The sequence below is a fragment of the Anabrus simplex genome, chromosome 1, assembly GCF_040414725.1.
Source record: "Anabrus simplex isolate iqAnaSimp1 chromosome 1, ASM4041472v1, whole genome shotgun sequence".
NCBI classification, from domain to species: Eukaryota; Metazoa; Arthropoda; class Insecta; order Orthoptera; family Tettigoniidae; genus Anabrus; species Anabrus simplex.
Window position 1 is genome coordinate 1,744,930,177 of NC_090265.1, and position 19,382 is coordinate 1,744,949,558.

The window sequence follows — 19,382 nt, forward strand, 5'->3', positions numbered from 1 at the left end:
ATACTGTTCCTTTCTCCCTGTAAATATAATATTAGAATAGTTCAGATATTATGTAATTAGACTAGTTTAGATACGAAATTATGTTTTTTATCTACTTGTTTCTGGTTAGGATTAGTTATGAAATACAGTAGTATTTCTTCCTCAATTTAAATATAATATTAGAATAGTTTATATATTAGATTATTAGACTGATTCGAAACATTGAAAAATAAACACATGTAAACAACTGCCACTGTAATTGGGATTAAGAAATCCTGTAGTGCGCAGTAAATAAATAAATAAATAAATAAATAAATAAATAAATAAATAAATAAATAAATAAATAAATAAATAAATAAATAAATAAATAACAGTACCTTCAATTGTGTTATTATTATTGTTATTATTATTATTATTATTATTATTATTATTATTATTATTAATAATTTTAATCTTTTCCTGATTTTGGTGAACACTTGTCCCTTAGCGTAAAACTTTTAACTGAGAACGAAGTGGCATGATTCACATATTGACGGTGTGCAAACACTACCTCGTACAGGTCCTACCAAAAGTTTAAGGACAGCTGCATATTTCATGAACATGATTCCTGTCCTTAAACCTTTATTCTCAGTCATATGATTGTTTACAGGGAACTAGAAAATATTTAGAGCAAAATTGCTGAAAATTTCATTAAAATATCGTTCTTTGTTTCGAAGTTACTATGTTTTAATGTACTAATAATTGGAAAGAAAATAGCTGTTTTTTAATAGTTGAGGAGCTCTGGATAGTACAATATGGGAATTACATTAATAATCTTTGTTATGGAGAAACACAGATACCTGAACAATATTTATAATTGTAATAGAACAGCTGAATATGTTTCCATTTAAAAATATCCCCTGTTTAATAGCTCGCAATAGAACCACAGAAAGTGGTAAAAGAACGAACATTCCTTGACGTTGGCTGGACAGGAGGCCCCTGAAGCTACAGAGATCGTTTGTGTGTTACGTTGCATTGTGTATATCCCGCTACAAGGTAACACAGAAATGATTTCGATAGGTCAACGAATGTTTCTTTTTTTTTACCACTTTCTTTGGTTCTGTTGCGAGTTATAAATTTGAAATATTTTCATCATCATCATCATCATCATCATCATCACCTGTTTACCCTCCAGGTTAGGTTTTTCCCTCGGACTCAGCGAGGGATCCCACCTCTACCGCCTCAAGGGCAGTGTCCTGGAGCTTCAGACTTTGGGCAGGGGATACAACTGGGGAGAATGACCAGTACCTCGCCCAGGCGGCCTCACCTGCTATGCTGAACAGGGGCCTTGTGGAGGGATGGGAAGATTGGAAGGGATAGGCAAGGAAGAGGGAAGGAAGCGGCCGTGGCCTTAAGTTAGGTACCATCCCGGCATTCGCCTGGAGGAGAAGTGGGAAACCACGGAAAACCACTTCCAGGATGGCTGAGGAGGGAATCGAACCCACCTCTTCTCAGTTGACCTCCCGAGGCTGAGTGGACCCCGTTACAGCCCTCGTACCACTTTTCAAATTTCGTGGCAGAGCCGGGAATCGAACCCGGGCCTCCGGGGGTGGCAGCTAATCACGCTAACCACTACACCACAGAGGCGGACTGAAATATTTTAAAATGGTAATATATTCTGTTTCTCTATTAGAATTACAAATATTCTATAGATACGTTTGTTTCTCCACAACAAAAATTATTACTGTAATTCCCATATTGTATTGTGCAGATCTCCTCAGGTATTAAAAAAATAGCTATTTTCTTTCCAATTATTATAAACAAGAACTTCAATAACTTCGAAACAAAGAGCGATATTTTCATGAAAATTTCAGCAAATATTCCTCTAAATATGTTCTAGTTCCCTGCAAACAATTATATGCCTGAGACTGAAAGTTTAGGACAGGAATCATGTTCGTGAAATATGCAGGTGTGTTTAAACATTTTGTAGGACCTGTATCCCACAATTCTCTTCCTATCCATTATCCTCCTTAAGACTGCTCACGCCTCCCAGCCACACATGGATATGCAGTCAATCAGAACGGTATTTGTTATGTTCATTTTTCTATGCCAATAGGTAAAGAAAAGTGAATCTTATTGCATTGTACTGAAGGAATGTATATTTTTGTCAAGTACAGCCAAATCTCGATATCTCCAACCTCCATTACTTGAATTTTCAGTATCTCAAAGTAACTTAAATTTCCCGGCCGTTTCTCCTATTCTTCACGTGTATTTATTTCTCTATTACTCGTCTACACGAATTTCTCGATTTCTCGAAGCAAACATCTCCTCCTTTGAAGCAAAAAATACCCTGTAGGCCTAACCTGTGCAATATGAACTGTGCAATACGGCATTTGTGGTTTGTGAGGAACAGTGAACAAGTGAAGAAAGGGTTAAAGTAATGCTGGGAGCTAATATGACGGGAACAGTAAAACTAAAACTTCTAATGATCGAAAAATCGACGAAGCCTCGCTGTTTATCGGCTGTCAATTAATTACCGGTCACGTACGAAAGCAACCCACGAAGTCGCGGATGACAAGCTCACCGGGCGAGTTGGCCGTGCGCGTAGAGACGCGCGGCTGTGAGCTTGCATCCGGGAGATAGTAGGTTCGAATCCCACTATCGGCAGCCCTGAAAATGGTTTCCCGTGGTTTCCCATTTTCACACCAGGCAAATGCTGGGGCTGTACCTTAATTAAGGCCACGGCCGCTTCCTTCCAACTCCTAGGCCTTTCCTATCCCATCGTCGCCATAAGACCTATCTGTGTCGGTGCGACGTAAAGCCGCTAGCAAAAAATTAAAAAAAAATGTCCAGCTCCACTCATGAATCTGGACTGCGTGGTATTGACGAGAAGTTTCAGCGTGAAGGGAGGAAAGGTTTACCAGTAACAAACAGAGGAGACTAACGGATGTGTTTTTCCCAAATGTGTTAACGGAGGTACGTTTCTTGTTTCCCTACTGAATGTACTGTATCCTGTCTTCTAGAAAGTTACTATAGTATGGGTTATAATTAAACTTATGTCGTAAAATGTTTGCTTGTATATTTTTAAATACTGTTAAAAACGATGTATACGGTATGATTCAATTATGTATTATATAGGATCAAAAACGGTATTCTCTATATCACGCAATAAAATTTAGCTCCCGAGGTGAGCCGAGATATCGAGGTTCCACTGGACTTACACACTCCTAAAGTATAAAGGTTCATTTTCCTTTATACATCAAATGAACACAACGAACGTTGCTGTGATTGACTCCATATCCATGAGTGGCTGAGAAGGTGATCAGGCTTTCTTCCTTTCTTAATCTCTTTACCCTCCAGGGTTGGTTTTTCCCTCGGACTCAGCGAGGGATTCCACCTCTACCGCCTCAAGGGCAGTGTCCTGGAGCGTGAGACTTTGGGTCGGGGGTAAAACTGGGGAGGAGGACCAGTACTTCACCCAAGCGGCCTCACCTGCTATGATGAACAGGGGCCTTGTGGAGAGATGGGAAGATTGGAAGGGATAGACAAGAAAGAGGGAAGGAAGCGGCCGAGGCCTTAAGTTAGGTACCATCCCGGCATTTGCCTGGAGAAGTGGGAAACCACGGAAAAACACTTCGTGGATGACTGAGGTGAGAATCGAACCCATCTCTACTCTGTTGACCTCTCGAGGCTGAGTGGACCCTGTTCCAGCCCTCATACCACTTTTCAAATTTCGTGGCAGAGCCGTGAATCGAACCCGGGCCTCCGGGGGTGGCAGCTAATCACACTAACCACTACACCACAGAGGCGGACTTCAGAAGTAAATTACGAGTAAAAATTACTAAAAACGTAATCATTACAAGTAATTCAATAACTTTTATTTTACCTCTGTCACTACAGAATCCATACAACGAATAAGTATCAAATTTATAAATATTTTCGCGCAAAATATATTCCCACAGAAAATTATTCTTTGTAAACCCAAGGTTATTCTTAAAATCTAATGTAGGAAAGATTGTGAAGAACGTTATGGAAGAACCAGAAGAACTCGCCGTTAATAATGCACATTAATTTATCACTGTAAACACAGTGCGTTGAAACCTTCCGGGGAACACGATATAAAATTAAAAGTGATATGTGGTCTCCACAGAAAATTGTACCTATCTGAGAACATTCACGATCCAGATGTATTGTGCTCGTGATTGCCTGAAGGTCGCCGAGTACCTACTCAGGTAGTTTATAACGCATGGTAATACAGAGAATCCTCCTGGTATAATCGCATTTACCTTTGAGGAAGCATGGGGTAATAACAGAGCATGTAACTGCGGACATATTAGCAGAATCGTCAGTGAATCAAGAATAAATATCTAACTAGTTCTCCTTTTTATGTGTTTAGTGAATTACAGCAACTCTTTGCTCAAGTGTTAAATTTGTTTGGATAATCTTGAACTTCATTACTAAACTGTCGTTTTGAACATAAAACAAGAAAATTGTCAGCTTCTTGTAGTATGGACTTAGGGTGCAAAATGAAAGTTTTTACAAGTTGCTTTACATCGTACCGACATTGATAGGTCTTATGGCGACGATGGGATAGGAAAGGGCAGCCATCTTTAGGGCTACCGACAGTGGGATCCAAATCCGGATGCAAGCTTATAGCCACGCGCCCCTAACCACACGGCCAACTCGCCCGGTCATTATTAATGTTAATGTAGTTTTTGTTTCTTCTGCTGTTGTATATACACCAATATTAAACCTTCTTCTTCTTCTTAATCTTTTTACCCTCTAGGGTCGGTTTTTCCCTCGGACTCAGCGAGGGATCCCATTTCTACCGCCTCAAGGGCAGTGTCCTGGAGCGCGAGTTTTGGGTCAGGAGGTAAAACTGGGGAGAATGACCAGTACCTCCCCCAGGCGGCCTCGCCTGCTATGCTGAACAGGAGCCTTGTGGGGGGATGGGAAGTTTGGAGACAAGAAAGAGCGAAGGAAGCGGCCGTGGCCTTAAGTTAGGTACCATCCCGGCATTTGTCTGGAGGAGAAGTGGGAAACCACGGAAAACCACTTCCAGGATAGCTGAGGTGGGAATAGAACCCACCTCTACTCATTTGACCTCTCGAGGCTGAGTGGACCCCTTTCCAGTCCTCGTACCACTTTTCAAATTTCGTGGCAGAGCCGAGAATCGAACCTGGACCTCCGGGGGTGCCAGCTAATCACACTAACCCCTACATCACAGAGGCGGATATTACACCTTGTCATTGCATGTTTAGTGGCACTATCAGTTAATCATGCTTGATTCTAATGGATGCCAGTAATAAAATACTTTAAAAGTGAGGGCCTATGCCATTTATAAAGAAACTGCGCTCGTCGATTCTTCTGCGGTGCGAACTGTTCACTATTTCAAACGCTACATACTAATCACTGTTGAACAAAAACTGTCCAGAACTTATGCTCTCCACTCCGCGAACTATAAACTGAAATTCGAAACTACTCGAAAGCCTCACTCTGTGAATGATCACCAGAGATGTTACATGAGGTTAAAAGAATACAAGTGAGTTTGCAATAACATCGCCATAACACCTTATTCTTTTTTATTGCGGACATGTCAAAGTTAGCCCCTAGCTTGACATTTTAAAATGCACTGAAACGTTCACTCCCTCAAGGGTTCACTGACCTTCAAAACAGTTCCCAATACTCACTGTGAGGACTGAGAACGAATTAGCCCCAGTGTCGGGATAAACGTAGAAAACATGGAATACAAATCATACTTTCATTTTCTCATATCATTAATCACTTCAGAATAGTGGTAGTCAGATCTTAATTTGGTCCCAATAAATGAATTATCTAAAATATAAGTAATATAACATTTCTAAATTCTTTATGTCCGCAAAACTGGCGGGGCTAAGCACCGCTCCTGACATTTACACACTGCTAACAGTAAGCAGAAGCAACAAGCGAGTGACTGTAAATACCATGATCATAACCAAGGAACTCCATGTTTACATGAAAGAAAAAAAGAAAAAAAGAAAAAAAAACTTGCATTGCCTGCGATTAGAACCAAGGTTGCCTAGCTCAGAAGCCAGCGACTATGTCATACGGCTATATGTCATGCACATTCACGCTGGTAAGTGACACTCGCCATGCTATCTAAGGATATCTCCATACATGTGTATATTAAATTAAACAACAAATATGCTGGTTAACAAAATTACATTCCAGTAATACGTCCATTACAGCTGCTCCCGCTGTTGTTTAGAAGGATGAACTCGTCAGCTTTGCGACCAACAGGGCTTCCTCTTGTACAAGTAGAAAACACATTATAAACAAAGGGTCTTAACTGACGAAAATCTTGGAGATATACGAGTCCAGACTTAATAATAATAATAATAATAATAATAATAATAATAATAATAATAATAATAACAATAATAATAATAATAATAATAATAGGCCACCTCCGTGGTGTAGTGGTTAGCGTGATTAGCTGCCACCCCCGGAGGTCCGGGTTCGATTCCCGGCTCTGCCACGAAATTTGAAAAGTGGTACGAGGGCTGGAACGGGGTCCACTCAGCCTCGGGAGGTCAACTGAGTAGAGGTGGGTTCGATTCCCACCTCAGCCATCCTGGAAGTGGTTTTCCGTGGTTTCCCACTTCTCCTCCAGGCGAATGCCGGGATGGTACCTACCTTAAGGCCACGGCCGCTTCCTTCCCTCTTCCTTGCCTATCCCTTCCAATCTTCCCATCCCTCCACAAGGCCCCTGTTCAGCATAGCAGGTGAGGCCGCCTGGGCGAGGTACTGGTCATACTTCCCAGTTGTATCCCCCCGACCAAAAGTCTGAAGCTCCAGGACACTGCCCTTGAGGCGGTAGAGGTGGGATCCCTCGCTAAGTCCGAGGGAAAAACCGAACCTGGAGGGTAAACAGATGATGATGATGAATAATAATGTTATTGGCTTTAAGTCCCACTAACTACCGTTTTACGGTTTTCGGAGACGCCCATGTGCCGGAATTTAGTTCCGCAGCAGTTATTTTACGTGTCAGTAAATCGACCGACACGAGGCTGACGTATTTTAGCACTTTTAAGTACCACCAGACTGAGCAATCGTCTGAGCCACTCAGCCCGGAGCCAGACATCATGTTAGCCCTCGTAAACCGCCTAGCCGTTTAACACAAGAGTGTGGCATCTCACCCACCTCAGTGCTGAAATTCTGTACTTTTTCCCTGTGAGGTTTCCACAGTGTACAGGCTAACTGTTGCAGATTCTGTCGCTCGTATTAACTTCTGCCGGTCGGTGCTAAAATCCGTGAATGACGGAGATTTTCTTCGCTTTTGAGGAAGCACAGTGGGTACATTAATTTTCAGAACACTCGACTATGGGACAATGAAAATCCCCACGCGATACAGGAGGTACCTCTTCATAATACGAAACTGGGTGCGAGTCAACGAGTATGGCGGCGACCTCGGGAGAGGTTCAAGTCTTCCAATGTTTTGGAGAGGCATATGAGTGTTACTCCTGGAGTCATGGTGTGGGGAGCTATCGGGCATGACTTCAGGTCATGACTGGTAGTGACTGAGGGAACTCTAACGGTACGTCACGGACGTCCTGCATCCTCAGTTGTTACCTCTCATGCGACAGTATCGTGGTGCCATTTTTCAACACGACAATGCTCGTCCAATCACGACACGTATCTCTATGAACTGTCTGCGAGAAGTTGAAGTACTCCCGTGGCCAGCAAGATCCCCACATCTATCCCCGATAGAACACATGTGGGACCAGCTCGGACGTCAACTCCGTCCCAGTGCCAATATCCAGGATATCAAGGACCAGTCAAAACATGTGTGGGCCAACTTGCCTCAGGAGAGGATACAGCGGCTTTATGACACCCTTCCGAACCGAATCAGTAAATGCATCCTGGCCCGAGATAGTGAAAGTCATAATGATAAGTGGACTTGTACTGCCAAGTTCTTTGTTAATTTGTCTCGATTTTGTAATAACATGACATGCCCTCTCAACACGTGAAGTTTCATTTCGTTACCTCCTCCCCTTCTTCAACACATTTCGTTTCCTCCTCCCCTTCTTCAAAACGTGAAGTGTCATTTCGTTTCCTCCTCCCCTTCTTCAACACATTCCGTTTCCTCCTCCCCTTCTTCAACACATTCCGTTTCCTCCTCCCCCTTCTTCAACACATTTCGTTTCCTCCTCCCCTTTTTCAACACGTGAAGTTTCATTCCGTTTCCTCCTCCCCTTCTTCAACACATTTCGTTTCCTCCTCCTCTTCTTCAACACGTGAAGTTTCATTCCGTTTCCTACTCCCATTTTTCAACACGTGAAGTTGCATTCCGTTTCCTACTCCCCTTTTTCAACACGTGAAGTTTCATTCCGTTTCCTCCTCCCCTTCTTCAACACATTTCGTTTCCTCCTCCCCTTCTTCAACACATTTCGTTTCCTCCTCCCCTTCTTCAACACGTGAAGTTTCATTTCGTTTCCTCCTCGCCTTCCTCAACACGTGAAGTGTCATTTCGTTTCCTCCTCCCCTTCTTCAACACGTGAAGTTTCATTTCGTTTCCTCCTCCCCTTCCTCAACACGTGAAGTGTCATTTCGTTTCCTCCTCCCTTTCTTCAACACGTGAAGTTTCATTTCGTTTCCTCCTCCCCTTCTTCAACACGTGAAGTGTCATTTCGTTTCCTCCTTCCCTTCTTCAACACGTGAAGTTTCATTTCGTTTCCTCCTCCCCTTCTTCAACACGTGAAGTGTCATTTCGTTTCCTCCTCCCCTTCCTCAACACGTGAAGTTTCATTTCGTTTCCTCCTCTCCTTCTTCAACACGTGAAGTTTCATTTCGTTTCCTCCTCCCCTTCTGGGTGCTTCAATTTTTTTGTCAGGCAGTGTACTTGGTTTGAAATTACGGGAACCCAATCGTGCCGTTTGCGTCGCATTTACCTCTCACACGAAACAAACCAGTAAAAATGCAAGATAATTCAATAAAATATATCGACCAACTGCAAAGAACCAGTCGCTGTAGGCGCAGCAGAACAAATTCCTGCGGCAGTGATCATTCTAGTCCGCCCCTGTGGTGTAGTGGTTAGCGTGCTTAGCTGCCACCCTCGGAGGCCCGGGTTCGATTCCCGGTCCTGCCACGAAATTTGAATTCCCACCTCAACCATCCTAGAAGTGGTTTTCCGTAGTTTCCCACTTCTTCTCGAGGTAAATGCCCGAATGGTACCCAACTTAACGCCACAGCCGCTTCCTTGCCTATCCCTTCCAATCTTCGCCCCCAACCCCACACGGCCCCTGTTCAGCACAGCAGGTGAGGCCGCCTCAGCGAGGTACTGGTCCTCCTTCCCAGTTGTATCACCGACCCAATGTCTCACGCTCCAGGACGCTGCCTTTGAGGCGGTAGAGGTGGGATCCCTCGCTGAGTCCGAGGGAAAAACCAATTCTGGATGGTAAACATATTAAGAAAGAAAGAAAATAATTATTCTAACGCAGCGGCCAGAAATCTTAAGTGCGCGCCTAGTCTAAGTCAAAGCAATGTCAGACTCTGCTAGCCCCATCGTAACCACTTCCCTCTTGTAAACCTCGTAGGGGGGGAGGGGGATTATTCCTTTTAATCAACTTTTATGTCAGGCAGGGATCCTTTATTGTTCGTAGTTTACATGCGTCATTTACTGACAGGCATAAAATAACAGAGAGGGGTTCATTCAGGTCGATCAATCTCACACTGTAGTGAGACTAGCAATTCAATATCCCTGGAACTTGAAATTAATTACAGCCAATATGATATATAGAAATTGTAGCCTCCGTGGCTCAGGTGGCAGCACTCCGGCCTCTCACCGTTGGGTTCCGTGGTTCAAATCCCCGTCACTCCATGTGAGATTCGAGCTGGACAAAGCGGAGGAGGGTCAGGTTTTCCTTCGGGTACCTACTCCGGTTTTCCCTGTCGTCTTTCATTCTAGTAACACTCATCAATATTATTTCATTTCATTTGTCAGTCATTAATCATTGCCCCAGAGGAGTGCGACAGGCTTCGGCAGCCGGCACAATTTTTATCCTCGCCGATAGATGGGGGCTTCATTCATTACTTACCGAGGCGGTCGAATGACTGGAAACAGGCTTTGGATTTTCATTTTTTCGTGATATAAAAATGAGCATTTCCAAGACTAGAATGAGGAACAGTAAGAACCTCAAGAAGAGAACTAGGGCCTGCAGTGCACTTAAAGTCATCCTGGAACTGGTTTCTCGTAGCTGTCCACGTCCAATCTAAAGTCGTAATATTAAAAGAAGCGCTTTTACATGGAGCGAAGGGAGGGTGCGTTTACTGCCTGCCTGGCAGGACAGAAGGGAGTAGAGTTATGGTTGCTATGGAAACGGGGGCGGACCCATTGCGGTTGTCGTGGAGACGTGCGTGCTGTTCGCGTGGAGTTGCCAAACCTTTCATTTCTCAGATCCGTGGCGCATGTTAGAACAGAATACAGTGGTCTGAACGAATACTTAGGCAACACCGCACAACGGCACTACGGTAGGCCCTCCCTCCTGCGCTAGCAGTCAGAACGCTTCTTTTAACATGGCCACTATAAGTGAAATCCAGGATAGTTCATGAGTATTATGTAATACCGGGCATTCGGCTGGAATGGATACTTGTCTCCAAATAATTAAATTACACTACCAGCATCTCACACGACACCCTGCGGGTAGGGGTGGTAGAATTACACCCGCGGTACCCCCTGCCTGACGTAACAGGCGACTAAAAGGGCCCAAGGGGCTCTGAATTTGGAAGCGTGGGTTAGCGACCACGGGCCCCTTAGCTGAGTCCTAGCATTGCTTCCACTTGCTTGTGCCACACTCCTCACTTCCATCTATCCTATCCGACCTCCCTTGGTCAACTCTTGTCCTTTGCTCACCCCGAACGAGGGTTATGAATACCATGATGGTTACAATGAATTGGTAGTTTATATCAGTTAGAGTTTGAATAATCAATCATTTAGGGAAAAAAACCGAGGAACCCTTACTAACTTTAGTCAACTATACTTAATTCAATCAAATACTGAAGATCAATGGTATAACAGCATTCGAGACGTAGGGAGTCTTTCATGTTCACGTCCTCTATGACCCTTTGGCCGATACCTTCATTATTCAAAGTGTCAGATCCCTTCTATTTTTTCGCTCTGGTTAGTGTAATACAGAGGATGGGTGCCCAGATGTACTTCCTCTTAAAACAATAATCACCACCCCCACCACCTCGCATATGAGACGTTGGAAGTGACTGACTCATACTGTAGAAGTGTTGGCTTTCTGATGACGATTCTGGCTCAGTCCGGTGGTATTTGAATGTGTTCAAATATCTCAGCCTCGCCTCGGTAGATTCTCTGGCACGTAAAAGAACTGCTTGAAATAAATTCCGGCACTTCCATGTCCCCGAAAACCTTAAAAGTAGTTAGTGGGACGTAAACCATTATTATTATTATTATTATTATTATTATTATTATTATTATTATTATTATTATTAACAACGCCTGTTGTCAGTTCCTCATGGATGGAATATTTTTACATTAATGCACAGGCCAGAGCAAAGTGAAGCCTCCACTGAAGTCCCAGTCTCATCCATGGCTGTTTCTGATCCAGTGAGGAAAGCAATGTCAAATTACCTCACTCCTCATCTTGTCTTATGCGCTTCATTTTGAAGCAGCAATATCTTTTTCCCCCTTATAGCCGCACAACCATTGGTAGTGCTATTTGAGGATCCAAACAGCCTCTAGACTCACGACCTAACAGATATTATTGTTATTATTATGAACTTTCTTTCGTTTATTCCGTTACTTCTGGAGTTGCTGGAGTCACTATGGATCGTGAGTTTGGCCAAGGGATTAAGACCGGATCGTGAATTTTCCAAGTCAAAATTTCCAACACGGGATCCTCCAGAGTTCAAATCTCGCTCGGCCGAGAGAAAAGTCAACAGCTAAAATAACCAAACCAAACCCCATGGCACTACAGCCCTTGAAGGGTCTTGGCCTACCAAGCGACTGCTGCTCAGCCCGAAAGCCTGCAGATTACGAGGTGTCGTGTGGTCAGCACGACGAATCCTCTCGGCCGTTATTCTTGGCTTTCAAGACCGGGGCCGCCATCTCACCGTCAGATAGCTCCTCAATTCTCATCTCGAACCAGCCCTCAGGTCCCGGTAAAAATCCCTGACCTGGCCGGGAATCCAACCCGGGGCCTCCGGGTAAGAGACAGGCACGCTGCCCCTACATCACGGGGCCGGCAGTCAACAACTAAGTCTTGCACTAATTACACCCTCGCGCTATCTCTCTCCCTATAAGACAATATCGAGTACGTCCCTCGAGCATTAAAAAAATCTCCTTTTTTTAGTCAGCGCGGTCGCTCCCGAGCCGTTTCTCCCCAGGGGGGAGCAGAAGGTCAAATCACAGACATAATGCGGCAGCTAGACTTCTACGATGGGAATGCTTCACCTACAGTAAAAAAAGGAAAAGAAAAGTTTATTCATCAAGAGCCTTGAGAAACTGGTAGTAACAAGTAGAGAGAGGATTTTTAGGATTTCAGAACGTTTCTTGATGTTCTTTTTAATAAGCATAATAATTTATTTCTAGAATTATACATCCAAAACATTGTTTTTGTTAAAAAATAAATTAGGATCAACTTAAGATGTTTGTGTTCAACTTCTGCAAGAGGTGGCGAGCAAGTGGTAAGGGGCGCGCACCTGTGAGCTTGCATTCGGGAGATAGTGGGTTCGAACCCCACTTTCGGCAGTCCTGAAGATGGTTTTCCGTGGTTTCCCATTTTCACATTAGGCAAATGCTGGGGTTGTACCTTAATTAAGGCCACGGCTGCTTCCTTCCAACTCATCGCCCTTTTCTAACCCCATGGTGTTAATTAGGGTACAGCCTAAAGTGAAATGAGGAAACCACGGAAAACCATGCTACCGGCAGTGAGGATCGAACCGACTATCTCCTGAATGCAGACTCACAGCTACTTGACCCAAACCGCATGGCCAACTCGCTCAGTATTATGCAAATTGTTAACAACGAATTATATGTTGCATAACGTACTTCTTTACTGACAGACTTGACAAAATATTAGTTTGCCATCTGTGGTAAAAATCTGAGTGATTGACGTAACAAATGTCCCTGGAGTTCACTTGGTGACCATGCTATACGAAACCCGAGATTCTACAGGATGCTAACAATCGCTTTAGAACCCTAAAAGAGATAAGAGGAAAGAAATCTTCCGGAGATCTTAATCATGTAAGACAAGAAAGGGCTGAAGAATTGTTGCCAGAGGTATGTCAATGACCTTACGTAGTGTCACTTTCACCAAGACAAAAGGGCTCCCCTCCCACTCTCTCTCTGTAATACGTTGATATATATATTCCTAAAGCAATATGCAATAAATAAATAACAATGTCTCTCTGGCGTGAGCTATTTTTAGATCTTCATGTTGTTGTTTGTGTCATCAGTCCGTAGACTGGTTTGATGCAGCACTTCATGCCACCCTCTCCTCTGCTCAACTTTTCATTCCTACGTAACTACTACAACGTACATCTGCTCTAATCTGTTTGTCATATTCATACCTTGGTCTTACCACCTACACTTCCCTCAAAAACTAACTGAACAAGACCTGGTTGTCTTAAGATGTGCCCTATCATTCTGCCTCTTCTTCTGGTCAAATTTCGCCACATTTCGTTTTCCTCTCACCAATTCCTTTCAGTGTCCATTTTTTATTGGATCTACTCGATCTCATATACAGCATTCTTCTGTAATACCACATTTCAAAAGCTTCCATTCTCCTTCTTTCTTTCTTTCTTAATCTGTTTACGCTCTAGGGTTGGTTTTCCCTCGGACTTCAGCGAGGGATCCCATCTCTACCACCTCAAGGGCAGTGTCCTGGAGCGTCAGACATTGGGTCGGGAGATACAACTGGGGAGAATGACCAGTACCTCGCCCAGGAGGCCTCACCTGCTATGCTGAACAGGGGCCTTGTGGAGGGATGGGAAGGAAGCGGCCGTGGCCTTAAGTAAGGTACCATCCCGGCATTTGCCTGGAGGAGAGGTGGGAAACCACGGAAAACCACTTACAGGAAAGCTGAGGTGGGAATCGAACCCACCTCTACTCAGTTGACCTCCCGAGGCTGAGTGGACTCCGTTCCAGCCCTCGTACCACTTTTCAAATTTCGTGGCAGAGCCGGGAATCGAACCCGGGCCTCCAGTGGTGGCAGCTAATCACACTAACCACTACACCACAGAGGCGGACCTCTTTCTTTCTGAGCGAGTTATCGTCCATGTTTTACCTCCATATAATGCCACATTCCAGTCTCCAAAAACATATTTCTAATTCTTATATCAATGTTCGAGGTGAGCAATTTTCTTTTCTTAAGAAAGCTCTTCCTTGCTTGTGCTAGCCTGCGTTTTATGTCCTCCTTACTTCTGCCATCGTTAATTATTTTACTACCCAAGTAACAATATTCGTCTACTTCCTTCAAGATTTAATTTTCTAATCTAATATTTCCTGCATCACCTGACTTAATCATGTAAGACAAGAAAGTGCTGCACTCCATTACCTATGTTTGGGATTTTTTTAATCTTGTACTCCTTCAACAAGACTCCGTCCATAATACTCAGCTATTTCTTCAGATTTTGTGTGGACTCAGATAGAATAACAATATCATCGGCTCCGTAGCGTAACGGTTAGTGTAATTAACTGCCATCCTCGGAGTCCTGGGTTCGATTCTCGGTATGGTCGGGAATTTTAACAATCATTGATTAATTTCGCTGGCACGACGGCTGGGTGTATGTCTCGTCTTCATCATCATTTCATCTTCATCACGAAGCGCAGGTCACCTACGGGAGTCAAATCAAAAGACCTGCATTTGGCGAGCCGAACATGTCCTCGGACACTCCTGGCACTAAAAGCCATACGCCATTTCATCGGCAAATCTCAGAGTTTTGATTTACTCTCCTTGTATTGTAATTCCTTTTTTTCGAAATTCCTCTTTAATTTCCTTTATCGCTTGTTCTATGTAAACAGGTCTTCATATCCAATTGAATTCTTGTGCTGTTCTGAAGGCTGCTATTGAATTAGAAATCTTTAATTTGTCTAAATCTCTTATTACGCTTGCTCGCTTAGGCATTTTGAAGAGCCAGTTTATCACAATCAGGAGTAATAAATACTATCTGATGACAATTTATTATTATTTTTATTTATTAATTCATTTATTTATTTATTTATTTATTTCGTAAAGGGCACCTGAGCCATGGCTCATATTGGTGCAATATATATCTGATATACGTGTAGCAGAATTAGGAGATAACACAGAATCTTAAATGTTTTACATGAGAATAAACGTAAAGTGAGTTAAACTCATTATAGAGGCACGATACATTTAACGTATACATGTTACATAGTCAAGATATCTCAGATGTTCATAGCATCTTATGTAAATATTCTACAAGTTTCTGCTTAAATACAGTAGCCCAAATGAAGCAGCCTGTCGAATATGTTCAGGAAGTGAATTATACACATGTCCTGAGTAATACGATACAGATTTGTTGCCATATTTAGTTGAGTTAATTAATTCAATGTGGATTTTATTGATACCTCTTGTATTGTATGAATGTATGTCAGAATTTGTCACACAAAATATTGGAGTGAGCCAGATTATTTAACAATTTATAGACCATCACAGCTTTCTGATGTAAAGCCTCAAGTGGAAGAATATTACAAGGTTTGTATAGATAAGCTGTTGGTGTCAATGTAGGTAGTTTAAACAGTATTTTTAATGCTCTATTGTGTAGGATTTCAACAGTCTGAAAGAGCTCTTTACTGCAACATGCCCTAATATGCAACATATAAAGTATATGACTTTGAAGAAGAGCGTGATAAATATTTTTTAGTAGAGTGTTAGTAAGTTTATTAATAAGTTTAATTATTAATAACCTGAAACATGCCTCTCTTTTAGCATTTCCAGACCAGTACTTCAACTAACCTCAACTTCAACTAACAACTAGGCTGTGTAAACGGGGACTCAGTCTCGAACGAGTCTCAAATCTGCTAGCGTATCGTACTCAGTTCGAATTGAGTTCCATGTAAACGCGGATCGTATTGAAATCGTATTGTAGACGACTGCACGCACATTTCCATTATCCAATCTGTTATTCATTTTAACTCATAATCGGCCGATTGGATCTACAGGAAATAGAATCTCGATAAAATGACGAATTATCCTCTACAAAAATTGTTTCAATACATCGATAATAAACATACTAGGCTACTTCACTTCACAGGGCTATTTGAAAAGCACGCATGAAAATAGAAACCTTAATTGATTACGCCGCGATAAGTCATATTGATCAAAGAATATAAGTGATATCGATATGTATATATATTTACAAGTTGCTTTATGTCGCACCGACACTGATAGGTCTTATGGCAACGATGGAACAGGAAATGGCTAAGTGTAGGAAGGAAGCGACCGTGGCCTTAATTAAGGTACAGCCCCAGCATTTGCCTGGTGTGAAAATGGGAAACCACAGAAAACCATCTTCAGGGCTGCCGTCAGTGGGGTTCGAATCCACTATCTCCCGAATACTGGATACCGGCCGTACTTAAGCGACTGCAGCCATCGAGCTCTGTGATATCGTTATTACCGCGGTTCTGTATCGTGTATTTATGTTGATCTTGTTTTCCGGATTCAATGCGCTACTCAATACTATTAGTACGTTTACATGCAGGATTCAGATCGATCTGAGTGCACTTCCCGTATTGAAAACGCCATGTAAACGGGGACTCAGTTCGAATTGAGTTCCATGTAAACGCGGATCGTACTGAGATCGTACCAACGACTGCGCACACACTCCATGTTTGTTCTGACAAAATTATCATCATTAAAGTTCTGTCGAAATATAATATTGCACCAATTACATTTAGAATACCACACACACTTTCAAAACTGAAAATTATCTCCTGGACTTCTACTTCATTTGGCGTTTTTAACTTCTAAGAGGTGATATCGATTTTACTACAATTCTACATCGTCTGTATACGTCGATGTTGCCTGGCGGATTCAATACGATACTCAAATACTACATGTAAACGGGGATCGTATTCAATACGGTAAGTGTACTCAAATCGATTTCAATCCCCATGTAAACCTAGCACACGACAAGGCGAATGTCTCTAACGGAAGGAATACTGTGCTAGACAAGTAAATATTATTGCTTTGACATAAATATTTTATCCGAGTGCGTGTTAATCTGTTAAATAGCACATCTATTGAAATATTAGCATGGAAAAGATTTCACGCTGTGTCGTTAAGAGACGTTCTCTCAATAAAGACTGGCGAAAATGACGAGAGTCTCGAAGGAAAGTTGCAGAATTCTAAGGCGGAACAATAGTTGGCATTCTCAGATTAGAAACCCGGTGACGTTATGTAACGCGAAACTCGAGTGAAACTGCCGAGAAGCTGCCATTAATTTGTGTGTCTGGTTGCATAGTTCCCAGGGAACAGCAAGCTGATTTTTCTCTTAACGAATGTTTGCACATACGAGACAAATCTCGGCTGCTTTCATCTATTTCAAGCAACAAATATACCATCATTCTCAAGTTATTAGACTCAAAAATGCAGGGTAAAAATGAATAAACAGTAGGCCTTAGCTCCTCTGTCTGAATTTACAAAATAAATATACGGAAGGCACATTACATTGCCAGCATTGCACATGCTTCAGCAGAGCCATTCCGGTTGGTAACACCACTTTCGGCGTATAAAGAATTCTCTGTCCATTCAAATACAGCAGTGTATTTAGCGAGAATAACCTTATATTATTTGCAGACTACCATTTAATATACATCCCACTTTTACTTAATTCTTTATTAAGATTACCAGACGAGTAACTTCAAATCCAGTAAAAAGTCATAAAAGATTTGTTAAGCAAAATAATTCAAAAGATACATTTAGTTATCTTGTAAAGCCCTGAGGCTCGCTGTGTAACTAGTATTGAAACAGCTGACACATCAGAATGTCGGTGAATATTTTCAAACGTCGAAACAAAGCGTGATTTAAAAATAATTTCAAGAATTCTTGAATGCATTTACAAGTTCAATAAATTGTTTGCGATAATATTCCCCTTACTGTAAACGCAAATGTAGAGAAATGACAATTAATTTACGGAAAAGGTAATCCCAATGAACGTCAGAGGAAACATCGGTTCATGTACTATTCATTATTGAAACTAGATTAAGCATTATTAAGACATAATAATAACCTTAATACAATATTTGCCAAGACAATGAAAAATGAACTAATTTTCATGAACATGTTGACTGAAAAATAAATTTTGCTAAGATTTAACTACATAAGCAAGCAACATATATTTCTAGCACATTGTACGTCTCAATATTAGAGCTATTTCTATTTGCAAATGAATAGCTAATCATAGACTGACACTAATAATAATAATAATAATAATAATAATAATAATAATAATAATAATAATAATAATAATAATAATAATGGCACGTTCATGTTCGGTTATATTTAAAAATTGATGCCTTCTTATTAGATTAAAAGTTAGAAATCTCAGATTATTATTACGACAAAAAATCGGCTTTTATCCCTTGGAACAATAACTGAAGATTCTAACACAATTTCAGAATAAATATGAACTTTAAACTTAAAAGCATACAAATTACAATGGCCCTTTCTCATAATTTCCAGTTTTGTTTACGAGAAGGCAATTTATTCGGAATTTAAAAGCTAGTTTCAATGGACCCAATATATCTTCCTTAATACAATACAGTACAAATAGTATTTACCTTATCTCCTGCGGGTGGCTCGTCAGTATAAATGCATAACGTCGATTTCTTCTCTGTCTGGAACTTCATTTCACATTCCACCAGATAGAAATAAAACTAAAATACACGACTCGTATTGTTGTTACGTCTGATTTCCTTTATAGAAAAACAAACAAACACACTTCACATATTAAACACTTCATAATGCACATAACACTGGCCAGAACACTGTCAATGGAGCACTTGGCGATGACGCGCGCGCGCGACCTCAAATGTTGCAACAGGAATGCCGGAGTAGTTCTGTTCGAAAAGTTAGCCGAGCCCCTCCACCGCGCGCAGGCCACGCTACCTGGCGGGCTATCGCATAAGGTGTGTGCTCTCTGCTTACGCGTGACCAAAGAAGATGCGTGCAGGTCCAGTCCCATCACGGACTGGTGACTCAAGACGTACTCCCTGCTGCGGCCAGCTCCATCAAAATGCGGTGGAGGTTGATGCGCGCCTGAATCAGAAATCAATTACTCCGAAAAGGAAAAGTAGCTATGCAAATTAACCCTAAATACTTGCGTCCGGTTTTCAGATGGCGCGAATTCTATTTTACCTCAAAATTTCTCCTTCGTGAGTCAATACGGATACG

General features: G+C 42.0%; 1 protein-coding gene across 1 annotated transcript in view; it reads right to left on the reverse strand.

Annotated features, from left to right (window-relative positions):
• Window positions 1-18,952, reverse strand: part of LOC136858731 (uncharacterized) — a 396,287-nt gene extending 377,335 nt beyond the window's left edge. Inside the window, exon 1 of the mRNA XM_067138478.2 lies at window positions 18,770-18,952. Within this exon, the coding sequence (XP_066994579.2) occupies window positions 18,770-18,838 (69 nt within the window). The 5' untranslated portion in view covers window positions 18,839-18,952. The remainder of the gene's footprint in view (window positions 1-18,769) is intronic.
• Window positions 18,953-19,382: the final 430 nt, after the last annotated feature.